This window comes from Podospora anserina, chromosome 6 (genome assembly GCF_000226545.1).
Source record: "Podospora anserina S mat+ genomic DNA chromosome 6, supercontig 2".
Lineage (NCBI taxonomy): Eukaryota > Fungi > Ascomycota > Sordariomycetes > Sordariales > Podosporaceae > Podospora > Podospora anserina.
The window spans coordinates 1,171,526-1,199,291 of record NW_001914857.1 but is presented as its reverse complement, the minus strand read 5'-3'; the positions used below and the strand labels follow the sequence as shown (position 1 = coordinate 1,199,291).

The following is a 27,766-nucleotide window of genomic DNA, read 5'->3' as shown; positions in this document are numbered from 1 at the left end:
ATTAGCGGTTAGTCGGTTTAGCTTCCGGCGCCACTGTTTGCCTTCATGTTATTCGACCTACCGGCCTCAACCGAAGGTCACACAAAAGTATGATATCCAGCTTGAATATAGACGCTTGCGCAGCGACGAGGTTATTGAGGAGTGACGTCGTTTTAAGCTTCAGGTGCCCTGGTCCCATCACAGAATGTAACCGAAGGACTCCACCCGGCAATGCGGAGACCTATCCGTCTTGGACAGGGGACAGGGAAGATGAACGACAAGGAAAGGACAAGATACATACAAACATTGACAGCGAGGGGCTTCAAGCATTCACTCGGATATATAAGGCCATAGCAGAGGGTGCTCTCGGTGGGTAGTCGTGATGCTCAGTTGCTGAAATGTATGTATCCGTTTAGTTCCGTCCGTCGGGGGAGAGGAAAATTCACAGCGAGGCGAGTTCCCACTATGTTAACAGCAAGATTTGCAGAATCCTTCGCTACAATGCTACGTGGAAGCATCTTGAGGGGGAGAGAACAGCGGTATATTGCCCCTTTAGTTTGAGAAATGAAGTTGAAATCATCGTATGACGATCACACAACGCCATGCAAAATCCACGTGCCGGCCCACCACACGTGAAACATTCCAGCATTCCAACCCCGTTAGTTTGCCCTATATTAAGCAACACGAATGCACGTTTAGACCTGGGTTGCACATGCTTTTTCCGAGTCGGTGGTACGCGTCCTTATCTCAGTCAAATCGAATGATCATCCCACATTGCTGAGGCTTCGGCAACCATCCTCACGGCAACATATATTTGGTTTGGCGAGTACGGTTCCTTCATTGTGTTACTTCCAGAAGGTAAGCCGCTACATCCGTGCCAAACTGTACCATGTACCGTAAATCAATAGAGCCATAACAATACTCGCCCTCATCTAGGTACCTACTTACCCTCACCACAACATAATTAACACAGAGAGTAGTTTGACCTATCTTATTGCCCTAATTGAAAGGCTTTTAAAAACAGTTTTCGGACTTTTTATAAGACGCAGCTTTTGGATGATTGGGGGAGGGTGCCAAGAAGAATGGGTTGACGGTAGATGCTACCACGAGTGCACGAATCAGTATATGGATGTCTTCGGAGATATCGCTCGTTATACATTCCATGGATCCATACGTTGCCAAGTCTTCACGGTGAGTTCTTTTCACAAGGTGGTCAACGTTGGGTCACAAATTGAGGAGGAAAAGATAGTTGTTTGTTTCAAGCTAGGATAGGGTACGCTGTCAAAAATCCCAATATCCCCACTGCCCATGGCTCCATTCTACCTGCCGTCAACGTCTGTAGACAAATAGAGTTAGAATTCTCAGAAACAGAATACCCAAGCAAGACTCCATCAGGTCCCGACGATGTGGTTTGGTCCCCGCTCTTTCTCATAGCTATCTTGCATATCACACACTTTTGTGAAAACCAGAGCAATCTCATATAGACCATAGTCAACCTAGAAGGTAAGCTGCTTCTGATCCACACCAACTTACCACACCTCATAAAAGCCTCAGTACCTACCGTAAATAATATTAACATGTTTCTTAATATCAAAAGCACCCGAACTCTTATCAAGACACTTTAGTCACGTTAATAGAATTCATGCTCTCAGCAAATAAAACATTTTGCTGTTTTTCTAGCTGTTTCATTTTGGAGGCCAAATTTATAAGGCATTTCGAGTTACACACTGGGTATAAAGATGCAGATGATGATGATAAGGAGAAAGCAAAACTTATTAAGTTTAGACCCAGATAGTTGATTTGAAGCATGTAATTGAACTGATAATATTACCTTACAAAGGCAAAGATATCGAAAAGAGTAAATAGTAAATAAAATCCTGCATTTTATATAAGACTCAAAAGACAGTAAGTCCTTAAGATAATGTTTCTTATTATATTGTTTAAGTCTAATTGGTTATTATAGGTATATGTCCATTAGCAGGCAGAGCTAAAAGGGGGGTGGTTAATCCACTATAAGCAAAACTGTGACGAACCCCTGTACAGAACCTTTGAAAGGGATACGGGTTAAAAGTAACTTCTGAAAATTAGTTCGGTGCAGCTAAACAGTGCACAACAAGATATCTTAATGTAAACACAAGATACCGTGAATACAATTGTGAATTGCATACTGCGGAACTATCTAGCTACACTAGCCAGTTCCTCCGTATATATAGACCTCAATCCTCCAGGTACCTCCGTACCTGGCTTACCTCGATCACCAAGCGCTCCTGGTGATCCATCCTGGCTCACCTCGCTCACCCAGCGCTCCTGGCGAGCCGGCTTACCTCTGCTAAGAGGTGAGCGCCCCACTGTCCTGCAGCCCCGCTGCTATCTATTACTTGATTGGTCACCACGGCCTGCTGCAGTCCCCACTCTGCCTTGCTATATGGTTGGTCTGTGACAAAAACAAACCGACCATGCTGGGACTCGAACCCAGAACCTTTACCAGCTGGAGATTTAACAGTGAAGTTGAAACCGGAAAGTAACGCGCTACCATTGCGCTACACGGCCTGTTGGTATTTAACCTCTGAAATTGACACTCTATTACTTCCAACTTTATGCCTTACTAAAAAAAACCAAGCCACCTTAGCGACTCATTACACAATGATAAGTAAACAAATAATCCCCAGTTCCAGAATAGCCAACATATTCCACATCGTAACATCCTAGAAAACCCCCTCAGTGCGCATCATGTTATGTTGTTGTGCGTTGTGCTCCCGTATCACAACCTAGAGAAATGCAACCCCCCGGTACGCCCCATGTGTTCATTGCTTCCTGGTAGAGATATGTAAAACCGCTATCCTCCCTGTTTCGCCGCCGCAAGCTCTCAGAAGAAGTACCGTATGCCTGGCCCTGCTGCGCCGTTTGTCGAATTCGCCGGTCTGCATGGTGTCTTGCAGGTGGTGGTCCGCGTGCAAGGATCGGGAAAATCGCATCGGAGCTCCCCCCCCCCACGCTGCGCGGCATACATAAAGGTTCACCTTCCTCCATCGTGCTGACAGAATTTCCATCTCCTGCTTTTTTGTCTTCTGTCGCTGTTTTATTGTTGTATTTATTGGTCGTGTTCGTTTAGAACAGGATGTCCAAGCAGCAGCAACACGCCATACCGGCCAAGCACGCCTCGAAGAAACCCTACCATCGAAGTCAGTCAATATCGGCATCCTGCATCTGCGCGACGCGCGGATATCAGTCGGGTTCACTCACAGGTCCCTTCTTCTCTTGTTGCTGCGGTGGGTAGTACTGTCCCTGAGGAGGATACGGGCCCTGCTGCTGGTAATACGCGCCGGGAGGTGGCTGTTGGCCATAGCCCATCTGAGGGCCCTGCTGGTAGTAAGGCTGTTGCTGATCATAGGGACCCTGAGGAGGAGGGCCGCCCTGGGGTGGGTAGTAAGCCTGCTGGGGAGCGCCGGGGGGAGGAGCGCCGTAGGCGGGAGGCTGATCGTGCTTTTGCGACATGGTGATTGACGGATTTGATTGATGAACGACGATGATTAGGCGATCCGCGACAGCGACGACGACGATGCGAAATCGGAGAGGCGACTGGAGTTTGGTTTGCTTGTTGTGGTGAATAAAATAGGGGAGTTCGGGGAAGGAGTTTGCGATAGCCAAATTAAGCGAGGTAAAGAAGATGGGGTGGTTCGGTTTATCAAGGTTTGTCCTTGCGTGGCGATGACCAGGGTGGGAAACTTTGTTGTTCGCTCGGGTCGAAATCTGAAATTTGGATGGAACGGTCGCGGGTGACGAGGCGCAAGTCCGCTTCCGGGGTGCGGGGCAAGAGTGCGCTGAGTTATAGGACACAGGTCGGGTGCGCAGCTGGCCTCAAGCCTCAAGCTAACGCGTACATATGATACTTGAGAGATACTCGGACGATCCGTGTTTCTTTTTGCAATAATTCAATTCCAGGTGGTGGAGAGCAAAAGACCAGACGAAGAGAAGAGGGGAACCAAGGGAGAGCTCGACAAATGTGTCAACCACGGACAAAGAACGGGATTCAATGGCAAATCACGGGAGCCTCGGGAGGGTTGCTCTCAGAGCCTGATGTTCTGCTCCGGTCAAACCTTGGGTGTCTCATTCAGGTCCCCTATCATGTGCCACTACATTTTGGAAGATTGACACTCTGCATTCTAGAACTCCGGCGGCTGCGCCACGAAGCGTCGTCAACCATCTCTTATCCATGTAGCTACATCAAGTCTTGAGCGTGAGTGAAACCAGCGTCTATCATATGAGAGCGTCTATGGCGTTCGTGTCAGCGAGTAAGCCTTGCCTTCGAGAAGGATAGAGTGGAGTGTTTGATGAGGAGTTATCCACAAGCCATCGCTGCAACCTCGTGGCATTTAATGCAAGTTATGAACCCCACATTGATTGTTCCTTGCTTCTGCACAAGCTACACTGCCAGCTGCCAGTGACTGCTGTCATCGGCGGCCTCTTGATTGACAACTGATCATGATTGCTCTTTGTGTGGCATCATCGCATCAGCAACCCACCTTTGCAGTCATCGCCGGTATTTGCACCGGCCGATCGAGACCGCCTCACCTCCGTTGGCTCTGATCCCCGGTCAAAGTTACACCACCGGCTTTTTTTCTGACCGATTGTCTTACCCCTTATTTCTTGGCAGGGGTGAATCACCACAGCCAGCAACTTGAGGCCTTTTGGTCTCATATTGAACTCACATATACCTGCCCCGCTTATACACCACCACTTGCATCTACACATCATACCCCCAATATAAAAATGTCCCGCGAAACCCTCTCCTTCCCCCCCACCTCCATTCCACCCCTAGAACCCTACCTCCCCCTTACCTCCCCCTCTCCAAGCTCAAAACCACACCTAACCCTCACCTACGCCACCTCCCTCGATGCGTCCCTCTCCCTCGCCCCAGGCGTCCGCACAACCCTTTCCGGCCCTTACTCCAAATCAATGACGCACTACCTCCGCACCCGCCACAACGCCATCCTCGTCGGGTGCACCACCGCACTCGTCGACAACCCAGCCCTCAACTCCCGGCTAGGAAGCATCACCTCTCTCGACCAACAACCCCGCCCTATCATCCTCGACCCAAAAGGTCGCTGGGACTTCACCGAGGACAGCCAGGTAATCCGTCTAGCGGCTGAGTTTAAGGGGAAGGGCCCTTGGGTGGTGACTAAGAGGGGAGGGGAGACTAAGGAACGGGGAGAGTTGCTGGAACGTGTAGGGGGCAAGTTTTTGGTTTTGGAAACGGGGGAGGACGGGAGGTTTAAATGGGGGGATGTGTTAAGTGTTTTGGGGGAGCAAGGAGTGAGAAGTGTCATGGTAGAGGGAGGAGGGGAGGTGATCAACTCTCTCCTCATCGACCCAGAGAACCGCCTCGTCGACTCGGTAATCATCACCATCGCCCCAACTTGGCTCGGCAAAGGCGGGGTGGTAGTCTCACCCTCACGACAACAAGGACAGACGTCACAACTGAAGCTGCGGGATGTATCCTGGCAACCTCACGGCGAAGACGTGGTGCTTTGCGGGAGGATTTTGCGCAGTTGAGCCAGCTAATACTAGGTTAACTGTCTGTTTAGGCATATACATGCCAAGTATGCCATTTAAACAAATCAAACATGTCCCACCACCTTGATCTCAACCCACCTCAAAACCAAATACCCCAACCCCGTCACGACAAAAGCGCTCTCAAACCCAATATCCCCCGTAACCTTCGCCAACGGGCCCGTATACCACGGCGCCGCCATTCCCGGAACCACCAATCCCAAACTCAACAAACTCGCTCCCAGCGCCGCCACCCCCGGCGGTAATTTCCGTCCAACATTCCAGATCTTGTGATCATGACTGCTATAATCCCCCTTTCTAAACACCACCAATTCTGTTATGACAACCGCATCAAAACACCCAGCCCAATACCCAATCACCGCGAGGAAGTTCGTCAAACTTTCCTCCCACGCCTCAGCCGCCTTGATCGCAAACGGAATTAACAGTCCCATGGCCACAAAAATAAAGAAAAACCGATGAACTTGTGCGAAAAACGGCAGGAGCTGCTGGAGGTTGACGCTGATGGAGTACATCGAGATGGCAATGTTTCCTATGACGGAGAGGGCCAAAAGGACGAGGATGAATTTCCCAAAGTTGCCGAGGACGGAGACGAGCATTTGGTACAAGATGCCTCCTATTCCTGTGGTGGCGTAGGCGGCGGACCAGGAGGGTATGTTGGGGGTGCAGCCTCCTATCGCGGCGCCGAGGATGAGAAGGGGGACCGACGGGAGGAGGAGGCCGAAGTAGGTGTAGGCGAAGACGCGGAATCTGGAATTTGGCGGGGACAAGGGTGGTTAGAAACTCGGTGTGGGATGCTTTAGGAGAACACAAGACGGGCAGTGTTTTGACGTTGTCTGGATAGAGAAGAAAAGGGGGAGGCTTACCGAGACACAACGTTTGGTTTGTGGTAGATGCTGTAATCTGACACCGTGCCTCCAAATGTAATGAAATACCCCGCGATCAGAGCACCCAACGTCATGACCTGAGAAGCGGTTGCCGGTGGGTTGTTTGTCTGCAGGTGAAGATACTTGCCGCCACAGCCCAAGGCAATGGCAATGGCGATGAGGTTGGGGATCCAGGTCCATCTTTCCCAGAAGTGGACTGCCTTGAAGCCAAAGAGGGAGACGGCAAAGGAGACAAGACAGGTGATGATAATACCGATGTTGACCGAAAGTTGATCTGGGTTGAGAGAGGCGAGGGTTTGGCCGCCCACCACGGCTGAGAGCAAGGAAAAGCCAGTTAGAGTGGCAGCGTTGAGGAGAAGGGGAATGGTGACGAGGTAGCGGCTAGGCTGGTTAGTATTTCGACTAGATGGAAAGAGGAAAAATGATAAATAGGGGAGGAAGAGTGAGCAATACGTACCCAAAGGAATATCTCGCTTGAATCAACTGCCTTAGCCCAGTCTCCATGCCACCAATCACCATAAAGGCAGGCGGAATGCAAGTCAACATGGCAAAGAAAACGATGACGAGAGAGGCGTCTCTCAAGTTCATGCCCATGCCCAACGTGGCGAGCATGCCGGTTGGGATACTGGGGCCAGATCCTTCGGGTTAGTGAGGTCCATGCTGACAGGAATACGGGAAAATGGACCCACGGAAGTAGACAGAGAAGACAGGTGAAGAAGACCGTGAACAAGTTGTTGTACTGCGTACACGTCCGCTGCTCAAGCGGTACTGGCTTGATGCCATTCTCTTCGACGCCGATGTCAAGCAGCTTCTGGTACCACTTGGGATTCTTGTCAGGATGAGTCTCGTAGACCTCGCCATCCTTGACGGTGAGGATGGATGTCAGGGCGCTCTTGAAGGTGTGAGGCTCCTGTCTCTCGAGGTCGGAGTCCTGAGAGTGACTCATGATGGGCGATTGGGACGGTTGTGTCCCGTAAGTGAACACAAGAGGTCGAGGGCAGCAACAAGTGTCAAGACTACGTTGGGGTCGCGAGAGAAGGACACGGGACAAGAGTACGATTGTATTTTCTAGTCAAGCCGTGGCGAGCACCCGCCCTTAAGAGACCATCCCATCCTCATCCTGTTGCTCCCATTGCTAGTGGGCAAGCGGGTCTAGCATCCTCATTCGGATATTCACTCATGAATTCTTGCGTGGTGGAATTCTTGCGCTCCTCCCCATGACATTCACAGTTCTGTCATGTAGGTCATGTCCCATGTATGCGTCTAATATGAGCAAACAGGGGATCGAAGAGCTAAGATCCTACTGTGGTGCAGGGGTAAGTTTTGCCTTCTTGTCAAGTACTCGCGCTAGTCAAGGTCCACCCTGACGATTGTATTCTACAAAATAATCACCATATCTATAGCTAGTATTTTGTATGCATACCATTCGCTGCAATTACTGCCTCACACCGACTGGGCATCGAATCCAACAGCGTTTGAAGGTAAGATTCCGGAAGCTCTTGCCAGGCCTCCTCCACGTACCTCTTCAACTTCGCGTACGACGGCTTCTCCTCAAGGCCGTATTTATCCTCAATATAATCCTTCATCCAATTCCAACAGGATTCAATAGGGTTTAAATCTGGGGAAAAAGGAGGCCAATCAACTACTCTAATCTTCCTATTCTCAAGATCCTTCTTCGTACCGGCCGCTCGATGGCCAGGTGCGCCGTCCTGCATAAAAGAAAGCTGTAAATGGTGTTGCTCGAAGGTATCGTCAATAAATTCGTGGACGTTAGGAAGGATATTCTTTCGGTAAGAATACTCATTGATCGATCCCCATTCCTTTTCCCAGAAGATACCAGGGCCTTTAGTTGAGCCGTAAAAGCAGCCCCAGAACATCCACCCTCCTTTTCTCTGGTGCTTTTCAACGATACAAGTAGGGTCCCATTCCTCGTCGATTCGGCGTGTAACATACTGCTTACGGTGAGGACCACCAACTACCCAGGTTTCGTCACTCCAAAGGATTGTACGCCATTGTTCGAGAGTCCAGTCTTTATGTTCTATAGCCCAGGCCAGTCGCTTTTGCTGGTTGGCTTCTGAAATAGGAGGCTTCTTCCGAGCAACTCGACGGCGAAATCCGTGGCGGTAAAGGGCGTTGCGAATCGTAATCCAGTTAAGAAGGGAGTTGAAAAGGGCAATAGAAAGCTCCAGGAAGCTCATCCGACGGTGTGCCTTTGATTCACACACATACCGAATAAGCTCGAGCTCTTGATCGGCCGTAATAACGCGTGGTCGGCCAGATCGTGGGGCGACCTCGGCCGCCGGGGCTCGTATCGCATGGCGGATTTGGTATTTCGTATAACCAGTGGTTTCTTGAATTCGGGGTTGGCTAAGGTGGCCGTCGAAATAAAGGGTACGAATTCGTTGACGCTCTTCAGTAGTAAGGTGGCGATTGGGAGCCATTGTGGTGCTGGCTGGCTGGCTAAGTGGTGTTGAAAGGTGGAAAATACTGGTCTGGAGGAAATTGCGGTAGAATTTTGGCCGAAGTTGGCCTAGCCAAAAAAACAAGGCCCTGGGCGGTACTTGACAAGGGGGCAAAACTTTTGTACGTAACCACAGTAGTTTCTGGTGGGGTTCACCGACAACTTACATTCTGATAAGAGAAGCATGCAGGAAATGGCAAGCGAGAAGCCTTGTCGATTGGAGGGACATTGTCAAGGCCAAGCCAGTGATGCAGTCGTATCACCAGCCATGTGTGACATGCAGTAATGAAGAAGTAGTGAAAACCAGACGAGGGATAGCGGCCGCTTTCGTCTCTCCTGAGAGCAAGGTCAAGGTACGCAACGTGGGCAAAGGTGGGCTGTGCTTGTGAAGCGGTCTGGTGGTTCGATGGGATCATGGAGGGAAGATGATCCTGGGAGTCTTTCATGTATTTCCGGCTTCCCCGCAGACCGGAGGGCTCATGTACGGTTTCTGTAGCTCGGTCAAACATTGGGCCGGCCTGGTGATCGGCGTCGAAACGCCGTCGTCGAGGGGGGAGGCGGGTTGATGCTTCACCAGGCCATCTCACGATGTTATTGCTTCCGAGGTTATCACCAAAACACCCCTTTCCCATGCCGTTACGCAAAGCCCGCATTGCGGCTCATAATGTCGGTTCCAAACTGTCGGAATATCTGTGATCATTAATCGGGGGAGACCAATTGGCAGACTCACGGCACCCTACGGCAATCGACTGCGGGGGGGCTGGGCTATGGAACTCGATCGGAGCCAAGGGTTCCCGCGCCGTAGTGGTGCAGCAAGGCCAGTGCCCAGCACCCACCAAAACTGCACCCGGTGCACCGTGCTTGAAGAATGGAACCTCAGCCGTCCGGTAACCAGGTCTCTGGGTCATGTTCAATGCTTTTGCTATGGTAATACAAAATCTAGGCAGCACTCTCGTATATCTATTCGCCTCAAACTGTTGAGGAGGCTGGTTTTCAACAAAGCTCGAAGAAACTGAAATGGAGTCTGGGAATGAGATCATTGCCAAACCATTTCCTTGGCTGTGGTTAAAGGTCCACTGAAGAATGCGGGGGCTTATCGATAACATGGACCCCAATACCTCAATGCCTAGCTTGAAAGGGTTAGGGTTATGGGCTGCAGGAGGCTCGGCGGGTGGCACGCGCCGCGATCCTGTTGCTGGCAGTTGTAGTGGGGACGTCTTGCAGTAGGCCCAACTTGCGCTCCGTGTTTCGAGTTTCGGCTTGATCGCAACGTCAGAAATCCTGCCTCTGCTCCTGTCTGGCACTGCTTGATTGCGAAATTGAATTCCTGACCGGCAACCCTTCCGTACATTCTTCGAGACACCCCAGATCCTAGACACCTTGCCGAGTGCCGAGAACCTGAACCAGGGTCCGGCCTGATCGCGCCCGCAATGGAGGGAGTCTCGATAATCAAGGAGCACCAAAAGTCCATCATCGACATCATTCGTAATACCACCCGAGGAGATTGGAAGGTTTTGGTGCTCGATGAGACGACACAGGCGATTCTCGACACCACCGTCAACGAAGATGACATTCTCAACCATAATATCGCGAACATCGAGAGGATCGAGGAGCGCCGGGAGCCCAATCCAACCATGGACGCAATTTACGTGATATCGCCTACACCATTTGCCGTCGATTGCCTCATGGCCGATTTCGAACGCCGCCGCTACCGAAGTGCTTTTTTGATATGGACCGGGGTTCTGCCCGATGCCCTAGCACGGCGTGTTGATGCTGCCCGGAGGCAAATAGCAGCTCCCCCTCAAAACCTCTTCGTCGACTTCTACCCCCGAGAATCACACTTGGTTACCTTCCAAGACCCGTCCAGCTTTCAAGTGCTATATAATCCCAGTTGCAATGATCTAGTAGCACGGCACTTGACGACGTTGGCGCAAAAGATAGCTTCTGTCTGCCACACGCTTGGAGAAGCACCGAGGATACGCTACTATGCGCCGCAGACCGCGACCCATGAAGCTGGAGTTCTTTCCTTTCACCTGGCTCGCTTCCTCCAAAACGAGATCGAGCGGCTACAAAAAGTGGACCAGAACTTTCCGCCACAAACTACCCGGCCTCAGTCAGTGTTGCTAATCACGGACCGGTCTATGGATCTGATGGCGCCGTTACTTCACGAGTTCTCCTACCAATCATTCATCCACGATGTACTACCGCTCAGGGAGCAACCAAACGGAACAGTTACCTATCATATGGTGATCAACGAAGGGTTACCCCAGGCCGAAGAGAAGGATGTGGAGATAACCGAGAAAGACAAGTTATGGGTGGACAACAGGCACAAGCACATGGCGGATACAATCGCGAAGCTGATGGGAGACTTCAAGAGTTTCATCGAGAAAAACCCCAACTTCGCCGGAAAGAACGAAAACGAGACCAGCCTCAACGACATTCGAGATATGTTGGCCGGCCTCCCTCAGTTCCAAGAGATGAAGCAAGCCTATAGTCTACATCTTACCATGGCGCAAGAAGCCATGAACATCTTCCAAAAGTTCAAGCTCTCCGAGGTGGCCTCAGTGGAACAAACCCTCGCCACCGGCCTCGACGAAGACCTCAAGAAGCCCAAAAATATCCTCGACCAAGTTGTTCGTCTGCTAGACGACCAAGACGTTGCCCCCACCGACCGTCTCCGGCTCGTGGCGCTGTACGCCCTCTACCGCGACGGGATGATCGACCAGGATCTTCTTCGGTTGTTATGGCATGCATCGTTGCAACGATCTAGAGAAAGTACCGACAAGGCAGCGATAGAAAACCTCGAATTACTCGGTGCTCGCCCCCTGAAAGCTCAACTCAAAGAGGTCCCCCCACGTCAACCCAACACCCCTCTCTTCCCCCCTAATACGAAAACCGCTGTCCAGAGCGAGGAATATGCCCTCTCGAGATTCGAACCAGCGGTTAAACACATGCTTGAAGACCTCTGCTCTGGAACCTTGGATCAGACTTCCTTCCCTTATGTCATCCCACCCCAAGCAGGCGGACAGGCGGATGACGCGTTTCAAACCCAGGGCTCCCTCCGCTCTGCCGCTCCGAGGTGGGCTTCTGCCAACCGCCGCCAAGTTGAAAACCGACAGCGCATCATTGTTTTTGTCGCGGGTGGAGCGACGTATTCCGAAGCTAGAGCCTGCTATGAAGTATCCGAAAAACACAATCGAGATGTTTACTTGGTTACGTCGCACATGCAGACGCCGAATAAATTCGTCGAAGATTTGCGGCATCTGAAGTCGGATAGGAGGAGGTTGAAGCTGCCGATGGATGAGCCCCCCAAGAAGGCGCCCGCGCATCTGTTTGAACGGCCGGCGCCGCCACCGCAGCAGCAGGTGAGGCCGCCGCAACCCGGGGGTGGGGCGCCAGGGATGGGAATGGGGGGGCAGATGCCCCCTGGGGGTCCTAGGCCGCCAACGAAGGCGTTGGGGCAGATGACGTTGAGTAGTGGCCCAGGGGGGCCGTCGGGGGGAGGTGGGGGCCATGAGAGGACGAGTAGTACTGCTACAGGGGCTTCGGTGGGAATGGGGGAGGATAAGGAGAAGAAGAAGAAGAAGAGGAATATTTTTGGGATTAAGAAGGATAAATAGGTGACAGGATGGGAGGGAAGAAAAGGAGGAGAGATGGAGCTTGTTGTGTGATTGAAAATGGGGATGGGGATAAGGTTGTTGGGTCCTGTCTGTATGGAATCTGTCTTTTTTCCTCTCTTTCTCTCTCTCGTTGCGTCTATGTCTGTGTGTCATATTGCGGGTTCATATCTCGCTGCTCTTTTCTCTTGTCAAGAACAAATACCTTGTGAGACCTCACAGCAGGTCGTTTAGCGTCGTCGTCGGTTGAATTGAATTTTGACATGGAAACGGGTAGTTCGGATCTCAATACTCGACGTGTCCGTCAAGATGATGCCATGTGTGATAGTGTGGTTTCTGTGTGTTCCTGTAGCATCATAGCACTCCGTCCGCCAATCTCACAAAATATATCTCTCTTGCCAACAAGGAGAAGAGAAGCAGATGACAATGAAAGCAGATCGCGTTGAGTTTTGCGGGAGATAAAAAGAAAAGGGGAGGTTAGCAGGATTGACAATGGCTTGGTGATATAGCTTATGGCAATGGAGGTGAGGCTGTATCTTGAAACCAAAATAGGTTGGAGACCTACAAGGGCAATTCGACTTGCGCTTCAATTTGCTTGAACGCTCAGCAAGTCCAATCCTTTATTTGTACTGTACAATGTAGTGTCGCATAAAAGCCCTCTTTTCCCCTCCTCTATCACTTCGCGAGGTAGGTAAGAAAAACCTATTGCTAGAAACCACCAAATACCCTACCCTACCCTTCCGCTGACACAAGACCCTTATTTGCCTGATTCCCAATCGGGGTTCTGTAAGAAAAGCATGTCAGCCTCCTGGCAGAATGGGAAAGTGAACCGGAAATGCTTACCTTGCGCAGAATAACCAGACCCTCCAGGGTACTGCTCAAGCTAATATACTCCTCATCTTCCAACTCAGCACGCTCACCATGCGCCAACAACACTGGCGTGCTCTGTGTCTGCCACCCAGTGATCGTCTTGGGGCGACCAGCCTGGCCAACCACATCCACAGCCTGACCAACGCGCACGTTGACAGTCAATGGCTTGAGGTTCTCGTCCAACGTTACAAGGAAGCGTGGATGCATAGCTGTGACAAGGAAGTAAAGCAGATAATGCGAGTCCGAGGTGATGAACTGCTTGGCATCAATCATCGCCACAAGAACAGTGAGGAGACCAGCAGCCGATACCCGCGACAGAATCTGGCGATCGGTGTGGAAGGGGTTGATGGAGAGGGTGCCCTTGCCCATGTGAACAAGACCCTGCGCAATGCGGACCATAAAGAGGGTTTCCTGATCCCGGTGATAATAGCTCGCAAGCTGGCGGAGAAGCTGAGCCAACCTGGCGTTGTTGGTACCGGCACCGACCAGACCCATGGCAAAGATGGCGTTGATGGCAACATCATTATCGTTGTCGTGACTGTATCTAGAAAGTGTATCGTACACCTTCATCTGGGGATTACTTGGGCTGACAAGAGCCATAGCCAGGGGTACGGCTCGGCGAATGTTGGCCTCGCCATAGTGCATGAGGTGGCCGAACTGCCGGAGAACCATTTCCTGGCCGACATCCTCACCCATCGCAATAATACCGATACCGAGAACAGCATAGGCCTGCAAGAGCTCGTCGCCCTTTTTCTCTTCTGACTCCTCCAAGTGCTCGTTGCAAATGTGGAGCAGCTCCTGAATCTTCAACACAGCACCAGTTCCGGCCCAAGCGCAGATCGAAGCAAGGACAGAGGTAGGCTTCGCCATCGGGTGCTCGACCGCCTTGAGAGTCTCCAGAATGACATCTACCTCCTCTTGGCGCCCGAAGAACAAAAGACCCAGGCCAAGAGCAAGGAATCGTGTCCACTTGTCGGTGAGTTGACCCTTGCGGTCATCGTCCAAGAGCGTGGTGATAATGGCCTCGGTAACTTCGGGGTTAGAAGAGCCCACGAATACCAACCCGCAAGCAAGAGCAGCCATGGCGGATACCCGCATCTGCTGAGTCGTATCGGTGATGATGGGCAACAGGAAGTCCAAAAGCTCTGCCTTGTTAGACCCAGCATAAGCAAGACCTAATCCCATAATCGCCGATACCCTGATCAGCGGGTTCTTGTGGGCAAGTTTGTCGTTGTCTGCAAGAAGAGCCATGGCAGGCTCAGAGTCCAACCGAACGCCAGAGTTCATGATGCCAATTGCAAGATAAGCACCGGCCTGGATTGGCTCCTCCTCAAGATAGGTGTACTTATCTACCTGATCAAGCCCATTCTCGATGTCCCACATGAGAAGCGTGCCCAGAGAGGCCACTGTGGACATCATACCCTCATCCTTTGTCTTCCATACCCAGCTCTCCTTGTCGCCTGCAACCAGCATCATCTTGTCGTTTCCGAAGCCTGCGTTCACGAACCCGTTGACGAATGCGGCAGCCAAATTGTGGCGGGCCGAGTCAAAGTTGGTCAGGCCGGCGACGCGGCTGCTCTCGAGGTGGCTCTTGTAGATGTCTTCGGTGGTCTTGGGCTCGAGAATGTTAAGCTCCTTGCCCAGGGCCTTGAAGTGATCGGGAAGCTTGACGTTAGAGAGGCACTCTTGAATTTCCTCGTCATCGGTCTTATCGCTGTCGAGCCATATTCTTTGGCGCGCAACCAAGTAGGAAAGCTGCTTCTTGAGCGCCAGATCAGGGGCATCTTGGAAGTCGGCTTCAATGAGTTCGAGGTCGTTGAGTCTGATGGCAAGCACCATGGCCTGTGTGTACTGCTTGTAGGTCTTGTAGATATCATGGGCTACACGGAGGAACTGTTCGTTGTCGGGGTATGTGAGCAGGTTGACCATGGACACCATGTACAAGCAGACTCTCCCATATGTGTTCTCGTCCACGAACTTTGGCAGCTCTTCGATAATCTCGACTATGAGCGATGATGTTAGCCTTCCAGGTTCCTAAAAAAAATCGAGGGAGGCAAGTCTTACGCTCGCTCATTAGATCGACAGCGTCGGCCTCCTGATTGCTCTTGAGAAACAGGGGAACCAAGGCCAAGGCAAGGTCCACAAGGTCCGCTGTTGGCTCATCGGCGGCAATGCGCTTCCCGTAGACCTCGCCGATCTCCAGAGCAAGATGCCTAACATACTCATGACCCCATGAGCTGATATCTTGCGTAGGCGCAAGCAATCGGTACTTGAGAGTATCTTGGCGGTCTTCGTCAGAAAAGGTCATGCCGATCACCGAGAGCACATCGGCAAGGGAGTTCTTGTCATCGCTCGCTGGCCATTCATCGTAGAGCTTCGTCAGGGTCTCGTAATGTGGACGTAAAAACTTCAAGGGCTTCGGGACAGCTGTCATAGAAGAGGTTGAGGTCTTGATCGAGCTCCCTAGAGCCTCCAATGCTGGCTTGTAGAGGGACGTATCGGATTCCTGTTAGACAGTTAAGTAGATGTTCCACAGCAACAAGGACAATCAAATGGCAACGCACAGTCAGCCGCTCAACGATCATATCAAGCTCGTTCTTCAGCTGCTGGTCCTCCTCGCTAAGCTCTTCTGAAGCTATACCATGGTGTTAGCAAGCGCTTCTGCTGTCGATGATGCCCATGCAAATGTCAACGCACTCTCAGCCTTGTCATCATCCTTCTTTCCATTCTCCACAGGCTGAGCGGCCTTGTCCTTCTGTGTCTCGTCATCTACAGCCTTCCCCTTGCCCTTGTCGGCGGTCTTCGACAGGTCGCTGTCCTGCGCCATGGTTGCAGTTATGTGTGAAGGGATGGGATGTTGTCAAGCTCCGTTGGGCCTGCGGAAGGTGGCGGGGGTCAAAAGTGAGGGGAGGTTTCCTGGTAATTGACGGGTTGGATAAGGCGTCGCAAATCCCCCAGTATGGCAGTAATCTGTAATGAATGGCAATGGTTCGTAAACAGTTGAATAATGTCGGTGTTGGAGTCGGAGATGGAAGAAAGCTTAGCAATTCTTCCCGTTGATGCTGAGGCGGGCAGGCAGCTTGCTGGTTACGCGACACTGCTTGGCCGCCTGGCACTGGGACACAAGGCGGGCCCAACCTGAGTGGCCAGTGCTCCACTGAGCTAACCTCGACCCTTTGTCTCCCAGATCCTTGACAGGTGAGGTCAGCTCACCGCCCGCCAAGAATCTTCCGGTAAATACAAATTCCGTTTCCCTCGTCAAACCCTCGTGCCCAGGCGGGGCTGTTCTGGGTTCATATCTAATCTTATCAAAGATCTTATCGCTCATGACGGGCCATGAATTTTTGGTGGGCACAGCGCAATGCAATGGAGGGGCACTGACAGACATCACTTAAGGGAATCCGGGCGCGCATTTGATATCCCACCCTGGCCTTTGAACTCATCCTGGGAAAACTACTGCTTCACAATACAGCCTTTATAAGGTGATATCAGTCAAGTCGCAACCATGAAGTTGGACACACGGGCTATGCGCCATCTAACGGCGGAGGACTGGAAGGTCCTCGCAGCTGTAAGTTGCCCCTCCTTCACACCACCAAGACCAGCATCATGTACCTTGCTGGCCTCAACGGACCACCCCCCTATGAACCCCATTATCCCATCCCTTCACAGCCACCTCAACTAACCACCACCACAGGTCGAACAAGGCTCCAAAAACCACGAACTCGTCCCCGTCCCCATCATCGAGCGCTTCTCCCGCCTCAAAGGCGGCTCCTCCCTCGTCTCCAAATGCATCTCCACCCTCGCCAAAACCTCCCTCATCGCCAAGATGAAAGAAGCCAAATACGACGGCTACCGCCTCACTTACGGCGGCCTAGACTACCTAGCCCTCCACACCCACTCCCAAAAAAAGCACATCTACTCCGTCGGCACCCGCGTAGGCGTCGGCAAAGAATCCGACATCATGCTCGTAGCCGACCACACCGGCGCCCAGCAAATCCTCAAAATCCACCGCCTCGGCCGCATCTCCTTCCGCACCGTAAAAACCAATAGAGACTACCTCAAAAAGAACGCCTCCGGCTCCTGGATGTACCTCTCCACCCTCGCCGCCCGCAAAGAATACGCCTTCCTCTCCGCCCTCCACTCCGCCGGCATCCCCGTGCCCACCCCCATCGCCCACTCCCGCCACACAATCGTCATGTCCCTCGTCGACGCGCCCCCCCTCCGCCAAATCTCCTCCGTCCCCGACCCGGCAGCCCTCTACGCCTCGCTCATAGAACTCTACCTCCGCCTGGCTAAGCACGGCCTCATCCACGGCGACTACAACGAGTTCAACATCCTCATCCGGGAGGACGTCTCCACCAACCCGGAAACGGGAACCGAAGAAATCACGCTTGTCCCTGTCGTCATCGACTTTCCGCAGATGATCTCCATGGAGCATGTGAATGCGGAAATGTACTTTGACCGCGACATCAACTGCATCAAGATCTTTTTCGAGCGCCGATTTCACTTCAAGCCCACCACTCCGGGCCCTTTTTACAAGGATGTCAAAAAGACGGTTGGAAGAGACGGGTTTCAGAGGTTAGACGCCACGCTGGAGGCGTCGGGTATCACAAAGAAGATGGCCAAGGACCTCGAGGCGGCTATCAGGCAGCACGAGGAGGAGAAGCTGCAGAATCCAGAGGCGTTCGAGCCATCAGATGACGAGGAAGATGATGACGACGAGGATGAGGACGAAGAAGACAAGGAGGGAGAAGAGGCGAACACAGATGAGAAAGAGAAGGAAGAACAACCATCAATAGTCATCGGGTTTCAATCTCCGTCAGAATCAGGAGCTGAACAAGGGATGGAGAAACTGAGCATAAATAACAAGACGTAAGTAGGGTAATCCCCCAAAAATAAAAAATGAGAAACCCCCCAAGTTGATTTGCTACAACCTCCCAACACATAACCTTGTTCCCATCTTTCAGCTATGACGGTACTGAGCTCTGTCTATAGCTATGGCCTTGACATGTATCACCCACTTCTTTTCTTGTCTGTATTACTTCCATCATCTTCTCATAGCACTGCGCATATCTCATTACTTCTACTCTCTGAACTCCCATGTTGGGTCCTGTTGTGCTCTATTCGCTGTCTTCATTCCTCAAAGCAATTTCACCTCACGTTTCTTTGCACAAGTTGTCTGGACTGCGCCTGACAGGACATGTACACTTGTCGCAATCTAACAGGAAGCAATCAAAGACACGATCACCGCAATCTGTCCTGCGAAAATGCTAAAATCGATCTCTTCCATTCGTCGATTACCAAGCTAACAAAAACTACACCGAATCTCCCAGAGAATATTAACACAGAAACAAAACAAACAATTCTTGCTGCCGTCCTCCACCCTCTCTGAAAACGAGTTGATAAACCATATGACTAACATGTTTTCGTCCACTAAATATAGCAGAGAGGTAATTATGTGTGCTGGGGCAGCCCAAACACTCGCCGAACAAACCTAAGGCCGCCGCGCTCCAACCGAAATGACAATAAACTCGTAATCGATATTGTCTGGAACAGAATCTCTCGAGATATGAAAGTTGTTGTCAACGTTCCAGAAATTTACTTCAACATGGTGGTTGTCGTTGTCCAGGGATCAACTTGCATCCATCTCTATGCCTTCTCGTTCTTGATGGTGGCGGTATCCTTCTTGATGGTGGGCGACGATTGGGTACTGCCCTTCTTGACGGTGGGAGAGTCGACCACCGTCACGCCCTCGTCGGCTGATCCATCATCCGAAGACGCAGTCACCGAAGGAATGCTGTGTCTGCAAACAGCATGTGAGTCATCTTGAGCCAGAGTAACCACAAGACGTGGGGGCTGGACATACATCAAGTTGGTGCGACCAAGACCCTGAGACATGACTGGAGTCGTGTTCGTACTAGCAGTACCAATGCTAGTGCGGACAGGAACGCGAGGAGCGTAAGAACTACATGGAAGGTTAGTCAGGCAATCGTGCCGAGTGGTATGGGAAAAGCAACTCACATATCAGATCCCACGCCACCGCGGCGGGTCCAAGGGGCCTGCTGGTAGATGCTGGGGTGAATGCCAACATCTGCAGTACCATAAGCACCAATATTGTACTCGTTCGTGCGGAATTGGCGACGCTCGGCGGTGATACGCTTGAGCTCCTTCTGGGCCGGCGTGTCGGCGTAGCGAACCTGCATCAACATGCCCTCGTCTCCAATGGAGGCACCATGGTACTGCTTGATAATCTGCTCGCACTCCTCGCGAGACTCGAACCTAGACGGAATTAGCAACTTGCTTGCCCAACCAGCCAGTGTGGAAGAACCTACCGAGCAAAACCGACGCCACGGCTGTTGCCCATGCTATCGCGAAGAATCTTGCTGGACACGACATGATAGCCAGTGAAAATGGCGTTCAACTCCGACTCGTTGAGACGCTTGGGCAGGTTGGAGAGGTACAAATTGGTCGAACCTTCGTCGCCCTCGGCCTTCAGTCTCGCATTGAAACTCTCCTGTGATCATGATTAGGACGAACCGAGGGCCGCAGAGCAATAGTGAACTTACGCGAGCAAAGCCAACCTCATACCCAAGATGGTAGAACCCGCGAATGCATTTCTCCGAGTCGCGGACATCGGCGAACTTGGCAAATCCAAAACTGAGAAAACATGTTAGTCAAAAGTCCAACCAAGGGGAAGCTGAGGTGATAGGGAGCGTACCCTTTGCAAGCGCCAGTGGCAGTGTCAATAATGGCCTTGCTCTGCTCAACGGTTCCAAAACGAGAAGCATAGCGGTGCAGCAAATCGTCGTCTGTGGTGGGGTGCAAGCCGCGAATGTAGACATTGCGATTGCCGTGAATGCGGTTCTCGAGACATTGCTCGATCGACTTGATGTGCGTGGGCGGGGTAAAGACCGCCGGGACAGCCTCGGGAATTGCTGGATTCACCTTGAGCAACTCCAAAAGTTCCTCGTCAATGGGCTGCGAGGAGGCCTTGGGAGCGGTACCGGGCATCACAACCTGCTCCGGAGAAGGGGTCGTGTAGCTTGAACGAAAGACAGCAACACGGGAGCCAGCACCACGCTCCGAAGCGCTACCAAAGAAAGGAGTGGCCGGAGTCGACTCGGTGGTTGAGTATGAGCCGCGGCGGTTCTCCAAAGCGGGAACCTCGCTGCTGCTACGATCGGCATAAGAGGCAACGCGACCGGGGGTATAGGGCATGGCGTGGTACGGAACAGGCAAAGGAGCGTAATTCCCCTGAACAGGATACTGGCCAGAAACGCTGTAGCCATAGGCAGCCTCGGGGGCTAATCCGACATGAACAGGAACTGAGTAGCCCTGGTAAGCGACAGGTTGCTCCTGGGCGGTCATGTATCCATGCTGCTGGATCTGCGACATGTTGGAGGCTCCGTGGCCATTGCTGGGTGGAAGACTCATCGCACCGAACTGGCTCGCGAGGGAGTCCATGCCCTCGGAGCTGTGACCAAGGTGATGGACATGAGAGCCATGTAAGCCCTGCTGGCTGTGCCCAACTTGGGCCCCCAAGTAAGCCGAGTATGTACCCTGACGGTTGCCGCCAGCCTCGGAGGACATGCCGTTGTTGGTGCGGTAATGAGACATGGTTGCGAAAATACAGTCTGAAAACATGGTTAGCGATGTGTTCCCCAGGCAGGATGTTAGGATGGCCTCCAGGGCTTGGACAAGGTCGATGGTGGTCGAGAGAAAGTAGGAAAGTGGAAGATTGGACGAAGGAGTTCGTTGTCGCGTACCTTGAAATTCTGAGGGAAAGAATCAAGAGATCACTGCAACAAAACAAGAGTCAGTATGCGATGGGACAGAAAAGCTAAGTTGTCGCGAGGAAGAACTGTAATGAGGGAGAGTCGCTGAAGTGAAAGAGAAAAGTCGCGCACACCTCCAAAATGATCTTGTCTTGTACTGCTGATTCGACAGATGCTGCGAATACAAGAAACCGAGCCACTCAGTGATGGAGAATGTTAGAGGCCAAATTGTTGAATGCAAAGCGAGTGCTGGAGTAAGGGGATAGATCGAGCTATCGGCGATGAATGGAAGAGATTCGGGGTCTGACTGGTGTGTTGATGCTGTAACGAGAGATCAGGCAGAGTCCACAAGAGACCAAAACAAGGAGATGGGAATGGATGGTGAATGTTTTAAAAAGAGAGGAAGATGGGACGACACCGACCAGGGTGAAGTAAAGTGAAGTAAGTGACCGCTACCGCCCTGGGGAGTGGAACCGAGGAGAGACCCGCAAGAAGTGAATGTTGTGGCTGACCACATGCTACTCCTGCTGTTGAAACACAGCAGGCAGAGGCCTGGAGGAAGGCACGGGTCGTTGAGGGCAGGTAGGTGGTCGCAGACGAGCTCAAAAGGGTGGGTAAGGCGGAGAATGGATCGCGGAGACAACCACTGGGAAGCCCTTTCTCGCGCTTTCCTGGCAGAAATGATACCTTAAAATGGAAGATTGACTTACGGACTAGATAGCAGTAGCTGGTGGAGGTGAGGTACGGATGCAAGATAATGTGATGGTTACTGCCTAGCGATGCTGTATCGGTGCCGAGGGAGCGGGGGATGGGGGAGGAGATGAGAGTGCCGTCGGAATCGAAAGAGATGCTGATTTCCAAGTTGGCGGTCGAGATGAAAACTCTGAAGAGGAAAGAGCAAGGCTCAAGGCGCAGGATGGCTACGGACGAGGCTGGCGGGGCAGGTGGATGTTACTCTTGCACTTCACTTCCAGCTGGGAGCGATCCCGTCTCCAGGTGACTGGGCGGGCTGTTCTGTTTGGACGGGGAAGGAGCACCTTTAGGAAAGAACCTGCGGGAGCATGTGATGACGCAAACCCTTCTATCAGGCTCTTTACTTGCAAGAATGTGGGATGTCGAACGTGTAGTGTGTCGAATCTTGCTCCTGCTTATCACGAACTCTCGTCCAAACGTGGCTCCCCAGTTCCACACGTCCACACCCTTAATCGAGAAGTCAACAACCTGGAAGTTGGTGTTGCAACAAGCCACTTGCCAACTGCTGTGATCGTCGTGGGTATGGCTTCCAGCTTGAATCTATCTCGTCCACAATATGAGTTGCCCGGTGGAATAAAACGGCCGCGAACGGCGACAACGGGACTGGTAGGGTTGTGGCTTGCCGAGCACGGGTCAAGTACCCAGACGAGGCAGCCCTTCCAAACTTTGGAGCTTCCTTTCGATCGGTGCCGATATCTCTCGCTGTTCCTGTCATCAGCGCTCCCTTTCCAAGATCTCTCAGTAAGAAGCTTACATGATGACGTACCAATTTCTTCTCGAATACTGATGCCGCTGATAGTTATGCCTCAACCTTGTGACTGGCTAAAATATGCCGTCGAAAGAAGATGTGTGCAACAGACAGTCCGTAGGATATTGGCTGAAGATGAAAAACTGGATAAGGATACTGGAGGGCAACAATCCGAAGGGAAGAGACTTCAACTAGCAATAGATGGGGTTCGTCATGTGAAGTTGGTGTGTGTGGTCTTTTCGTCCTCTGCGAAGGAAGAAAGGAGGATTTCAACCGTCAGATCCAAGACTGAGATGCAGCAAATGTCGGGGTATAAGAACGTTTTCGCCACCACCCTTTTTCAACCATACGGAACAGATCTCCGATGACAGGCCACATAGTCTGCGGACCACGACCTACAAGCAGCCTGCCGGGTGGGCAGCCACAGGTAGTAGAGGAGATCCATGGCGGGCATACATCTAGCATGTGAGTGTATATGCGGACGGGAATGAGCAGGGTCTGAGAGAGGGGGGTGGGGGCGTGTAGATAACTCTATCCCGAAATCCAAGCCCTCCAGCAAGATCGCCGTTGACCGTTCTGGAAACACGCCTCTCTCTCTCCACTGTTATATGCATGTGTGTGCCTGTTGAACTCGCGTGGCGCGATGGTTTGACTTTCTTCCCACTCTGTCCATTTTGCCCGAAAACGTGATGGCTCGCTGTATGCAATATGCATTTTGGTCTGAGTGGTTGGAATTCGGAATAGATAGACGGCTGCTGCATGCACACCCACGCCTCAACCCCCTCATCCCAAGGTTACAAGAAAAAAGAAAAGACGATTGGCCGTTGCGTAAGGTAGGTTCATCAATGTTTCAGTCACTTGCGAGAAATATGTCTCTGGGGTCGAACCCCGGGCAGTGAAATTCCCCGGTGGCTTTCCACCGGTGCTCCCACACCATGACTTACCTAACCACCACTGGATGTCCACCACCCACCCCCATCGTCAAAACCTTCCAAACAGGTGGTGGGATATGGGCCTCCTTACTTTTCCTTTGCATCTTGCTTGCAGCATGTATGTGTTGTGCGCTGCAATGCCCCGTGGATTCCATCCTTCGTTTGCTTCTTTTTGTTGACATGCGTGTTTTGTTTTCTTGCATAGACAGGCAGCAAGACCGTGACCGTCCCGAGACAAGACACCGCCCGACCGCCTGTATCTTGCTTTTTCTCCCTACGTTTCTCATACTGTGCGTTGGATTTTCTTTTTTTGGTGTCAACTCCTTGGAAAATCCCATTTGCTGCTTCGATTTCTGGGTCCAGTCGGCATCGGGATGAAATGAAGTTCGACTTTTATGTGCGAGTGCCAGCGGCTTGGCATCAGCGAGAAGAAAAAGGGGGCTAAAAGGGGCACGTAGTTCAACAAATAACCCAAATACTAGAGACGCTATTTAGCCCACGAAAGAAAATAAAAACAACAAAAAAATATCCCTCCATTTCTCAGCTCAGAACGGGATATTTGTGGCTGTTTGCACCAAGCTGACCGAAGACACACCTACAAAAGACGGAAAGATGCCAAGGAAGCAAAGGAAAGCCAGAGCTCCGAGACATGAAGCAACCATACACTTTAAACCTGCACGTCTCCTGCCGGACAGATTCCCTGGCCAATCTGGTCTGTAGATCGTCATTGCAGCCAGTCATTAAACTCACTCAAAGGTTGTGTAGCCATGAGAAAGAGCGAAGACCAAGCCCCATCGTCGGGACCTTCCATCATACACTCAGTACACAACCACGCCACCGACCAGACAACACGATCAAGTTCACCCCCGACGCCATCATTACTCGTTACTACTCAAACTTGCTCTTCTCCAAAACCCTCACATGCCCAACAAACAATGGGAAATATACAAAGGGATAACAATCAGGGATGCCCCCATTTCCAATGATGAGATCAGGGAATCTCATCTGGTAGGGGGAGGGGGGTTAGGGTTGTATCATTCACAACACCACCAATCCACATCGCACTGTAGAGACGGGAACCATAGATGAGAACAGTTTAATTGAGCATACATACCTTCATTACGACTCAGTGAAATCACATGCAGCCCATCATTGATACGGGATTGCGGCAACATGCTGAATAATCAGTGTCAGTTATTCGAGTTACACTTTCATGTGTGTCTTTAGAGAATGATTATAACGAGTGTCTGAGGATTTGGTGGGTTGTGCAGGTCAAGTAGTTGTGTGATTGATGCATTGGGAGAGTGTGGTTGTACTTGATGATGGTGTGCTTAAACCAAGATCCCAACGATACCTCTTCGGAGAAGAAAAAAATAACAATTAGGGAGTAATCTACCACCACCACGCCACAAACCCAACCACGTAACAAAGGTGCTGTGCAAAAATATATAGATATGGACAGATGATAAAAATCTTCCTTCTTCCCAAAAAGAAAAAAACACCCAACCCAACCCAACCTCCACACACCCCAAATGAATTTGTCCTTTGGAGCCTGATATATCATAGTGTGCTCCCCGCCCACCCGGTCCATTCTATATTCCATGCATGTAATGTGTGTGTGTGTCAATGTGGTGTGTGTGTGCGTGTGATGAAGAAAGTTTGCAATGGAAAATCGCTATACAAATTTGACAACCAGCCTTTTAGCGCCCTGCTAAATTGTGTTTGCCACCCTTTCTTTCCCAGCCCATTCCAGCCCCAGCCAGCCAGCCAAAAAAATAGACCCCCTAAATCAATGAGATCAAAACAAAACACACCACCCGTCACCTCCCGTATTTGATTTGTGCTCATGACCAGACGTCCTCCTGTAACGTGTTGTCAGTGATTGCTCTTGGTAAACGTGATATAGAGGATTAAAACATACCTGGTACTGGTTGGAAGCCCTCATGTTCTTCACGATGTCCTCAGCCTTGGCCTCTGGGACACCCCTCTCCTCAGAAATGATCTGGCCCAGCACATTGTGTACCTCACGGGCCATGTTGGCGGCGTCACCGCAAACATAGAAGTAAGCCTTCTTCTCAAGGAGCTCGTTGATCTCCTTGGACCTTTCTTTCAGCCGGTGCTGGACATAGACCTTCTTGTTGCTCTCGCGAGAGAAGGCAGTAACAATCTCGAAGCTGTCTCCCATGACCTGCTTGGCCTCCTCCCACTCCTTGGAGTACAAGAAGTCCTCGGTGGACTTGCGGCAGCCAAAGAACAAGATGGTCTTACCAACGGTCTGACCGTTCTCAACCATCTTTCTGCGCTCACGGACGAAACCTCTGAAAGGAGCAACACCGGTACCAGGGCCAACCATAATGACAGGCTTGAGGGGATCCGAGGGCAGCTTGAAGTTGGAATGGCGGACGTGGACGGGGACGTGGATACCATCGTACTTGTTGCGGGGACCAGTGATCTCGTAAGTCAAACCATAGGGGCTGGGGTTGGGGTCGCCGTTCTGCTTCTGCTTGAGAGCCAAGAGGTAGTTGGTAGAGACACCCCGGAAAGGATCTTCGCGACCGGGGAGCTTCTGCTCCTCGACGACGCAGGTGATGGAAATCTTCTTGGGTTGCTCAAGGGAAGAGGACGAGATGGAGTAGTAACGGGGTTGCAGCTTGGTGATGCCCTCAATGAAAGCGGAGAAGGGGACGTTGGACCACTTCTGACCCTTGCCAACAATTTCCAGAACGCGGCCGATGTTGAGATGATGAACGTTGATCTTGTCGTGGAAGTAGTCTTTGTCACCACCGAGGTTGGTCATCTCAGCCTTGGAAGCCTCGTCGGGAGCGAAGGGGGCAAGAGTAGCGAGAAATTGACGAGAGACAGGAGCGCAGATTTCCATGTGGTAGCGAACAATGGCATCGAAGGTGGTGGGGGTCGGGAAGGGGACCTTGGCGGTGGGTTCCAGGGCCTTGACAGAGATAACATCCTTGCGCTTTTCAGTGAGACCCAAGACATTGAGGAACCGGTCGACCTCCTCGCCAGGGTTGGTGGGCCAAACAGCGAGATGGTCACCAGTCTGGTAGCTGAGATTAGAGGCGCTGATGTCGACTTCCATGTGAAGGCAGTTGCGGTCCTTGACGTTGAACAACTCGTAGGATTCGGCGATAGGGGCGATGTAGGGGTTGTGCGCGTTGAAGGGGCCCTTGGGGGTACCATCGAGGTGGGTCTTGTTGGGCTCACCAAGGTAGACCTCAGGGGACTCGGCAGTAAGAGTGTCACGTTCAACGATACCAAATACGGGCTCATAGACAGCCTCGCGCTCCTCAAGACCCATCTTCTCAGCGAGAGCCTTCCACATGGGGTCCTTCCAAGCCAAGAAATCCTCTTCCATGGTGCCAGCGCCATCGTCACCCTCGCCAGCCTGACCAATGCGGTGGGCACCCAGCTTCTGAAGGGCCTTGTCCACGTTGCGAACCATGATGTTGTAGTGCTCATAAGTGTTGTTGCCAAGACCGAAAGCGACGTAGTTCAGGTTGCCAAGAGCGGGTTCGTTGTCCAAAGTGAATTGCGGGGAGTCTCCGTTGATGAACTCGTAAAAGTCAACAGCGTTGTCGGTGGGCTCGCCCTCACCGTAGGTGGCAAGCACAAACATGACGACCTTGTCCTCAGGGATGGCATCGAGATTGTCGTAGTCGTAGTCCTCCAAGTCGGCAACCATGGTCTCGAGGCCATAACGGCTCTTGCCCTCCTTTGCGAGTCTCGAGGCGTAGTCCTCAGCGGTGCCAGTTTGCGATCCATAGAAAATAATGCAGTTCTTGCCAGACTCCTCCATCTTCTCGAGAATGTTTCTTGTCTTTCCAGCCTTGGCGCCACTGGCGGCCGCGAGAGAGCTGGCATAGGGGTCCTTGGCGACGCCCCAAAGCTTGCCCTTGGTGAAGTATGCCACCGTCCCCAAGAGGATGGCGGCTAGGACAATAATGTCCAGCGTATCGAGTTCAGCCATGGCGACGGTTCACGGACTGCAGAACGGGGGCTCGATGACGGCGTAGGAGTGTTATCGGTGTGTTCTGAGGCCGTCCCGGGAGCCGGAAACGGGGGAGAGCTCCTCAAGTTAAGGAGGAGCGGTGCCGCCGATGCGATCGGATCGGGGCAGGCGGATTGGAACCGGCAAACGTTAGCCGTCCAGTGGTCGCGGTG

General features: G+C 51.9%; 9 protein-coding genes across 9 annotated transcripts, besides 7 other annotated features; 3 read left to right on the top strand and 6 right to left on the bottom strand.

Moving 5' to 3' along the window:
• Positions 1-2,002: 2,002 nt before the first annotated feature.
• Positions 2,003-2,417: a long terminal repeat (LTR crapaud).
• Positions 2,418-2,430: 13 nt separating this feature from the next.
• Positions 2,431-2,529, bottom strand: a tRNA (tRNA-Arg).
• A 558-nt stretch (positions 2,530-3,087) lies between these two features.
• PODANS_6_3100 (uncharacterized protein) lies at positions 3,088-3,474 on the bottom strand (the record flags this gene model as incomplete). The annotated part of the gene is made up of 2 exons (XM_001910147.1): positions 3,088-3,150; positions 3,223-3,474. The coding sequence occupies 2 exons, from the start codon at positions 3,472-3,474 to the stop codon at positions 3,088-3,090; spliced, it is 315 nt and encodes a 104-aa protein (XP_001910182.1).
• A 1,275-nt stretch (positions 3,475-4,749) lies between these two features.
• Positions 4,750-5,532, top strand: PODANS_6_3110 (uncharacterized protein; the record flags this gene model as incomplete). The annotated part of the gene is made up of 1 exon (XM_001910146.1): positions 4,750-5,532. One exon carries the CDS (start codon positions 4,750-4,752, stop codon positions 5,530-5,532), a length of 783 nt encoding a protein of 260 aa, XP_001910181.1.
• Positions 5,533-5,597: 65 nt separating this feature from the next.
• Positions 5,598-7,380, bottom strand: PODANS_6_3120 (uncharacterized protein; the record flags this gene model as incomplete). The annotated part of the gene is made up of 4 exons (XM_001910145.1): positions 5,598-6,297; positions 6,379-6,815; positions 6,892-7,059; positions 7,156-7,380. 4 exons carry the CDS (start codon positions 7,378-7,380, stop codon positions 5,598-5,600), a joined length of 1,530 nt encoding a protein of 509 aa, XP_001910180.1.
• Positions 7,381-7,737: 357 nt separating this feature from the next.
• Positions 7,738-7,776: a long terminal repeat.
• Positions 7,738-9,031: a repeat region (transposon rainette copie 1).
• On the bottom strand, positions 7,838-8,875 carry PODANS_6_3130 (uncharacterized protein; the record flags this gene model as incomplete). Its single annotated transcript, XM_001910144.1, has 1 exon — positions 7,838-8,875. The coding sequence occupies one exon, from the start codon at positions 8,873-8,875 to the stop codon at positions 7,838-7,840; it is 1,038 nt and encodes a 345-aa protein (XP_001910179.1).
• Positions 8,992-9,031: a long terminal repeat.
• A 1,294-nt stretch (positions 9,032-10,325) lies between these two features.
• On the top strand, positions 10,326-12,515 carry PODANS_6_3140 (uncharacterized protein; the record flags this gene model as incomplete). The annotated part of the gene is made up of 1 exon (XM_001910143.1): positions 10,326-12,515. The coding sequence occupies one exon, from the start codon at positions 10,326-10,328 to the stop codon at positions 12,513-12,515; it is 2,190 nt and encodes a 729-aa protein (XP_001910178.1).
• Positions 12,516-13,269: 754 nt separating this feature from the next.
• On the bottom strand, positions 13,270-16,209 carry PODANS_6_3150 (uncharacterized protein; the record flags this gene model as incomplete). The annotated part of the gene is made up of 5 exons (XM_001910142.1): positions 13,270-13,296; positions 13,356-15,385; positions 15,447-15,888; positions 15,947-16,017; positions 16,080-16,209. 5 exons carry the CDS (start codon positions 16,207-16,209, stop codon positions 13,270-13,272), a joined length of 2,700 nt encoding a protein of 899 aa, XP_001910177.1.
• A 678-nt stretch (positions 16,210-16,887) lies between these two features.
• Positions 16,888-18,258, top strand: PODANS_6_3160 (uncharacterized protein; the record flags this gene model as incomplete). The annotated part of the gene is made up of 2 exons (XM_001910141.1): positions 16,888-16,950; positions 17,077-18,258. 2 exons carry the CDS (start codon positions 16,888-16,890, stop codon positions 18,256-18,258), a joined length of 1,245 nt encoding a protein of 414 aa, XP_001910176.1.
• A 417-nt stretch (positions 18,259-18,675) lies between these two features.
• Positions 18,676-18,764: a repeat region (rgion duplique sur le chromosome 3).
• A 267-nt stretch (positions 18,765-19,031) lies between these two features.
• Positions 19,032-21,026, bottom strand: PODANS_6_3170 (uncharacterized protein; the record flags this gene model as incomplete). Its single annotated transcript, XM_001910140.1, has 6 exons — positions 19,032-19,185; positions 19,249-19,347; positions 19,404-19,661; positions 19,715-19,896; positions 19,949-20,039; positions 20,101-21,026. 6 exons carry the CDS (start codon positions 21,024-21,026, stop codon positions 19,032-19,034), a joined length of 1,710 nt encoding a protein of 569 aa, XP_001910175.1.
• Positions 20,710-20,885: a repeat region (rgion duplique sur le chromosome 3).
• Positions 21,027-25,434: 4,408 nt separating the features above from the next.
• PODANS_6_3180 (uncharacterized protein) lies at positions 25,435-27,572 on the bottom strand (the record flags this gene model as incomplete). Its single annotated transcript, XM_001910139.1, has 2 exons — positions 25,435-25,452; positions 25,512-27,572. The coding sequence occupies 2 exons, from the start codon at positions 27,570-27,572 to the stop codon at positions 25,435-25,437; spliced, it is 2,079 nt and encodes a 692-aa protein (XP_001910174.1).
• Positions 27,573-27,766: the final 194 nt, after the last annotated feature.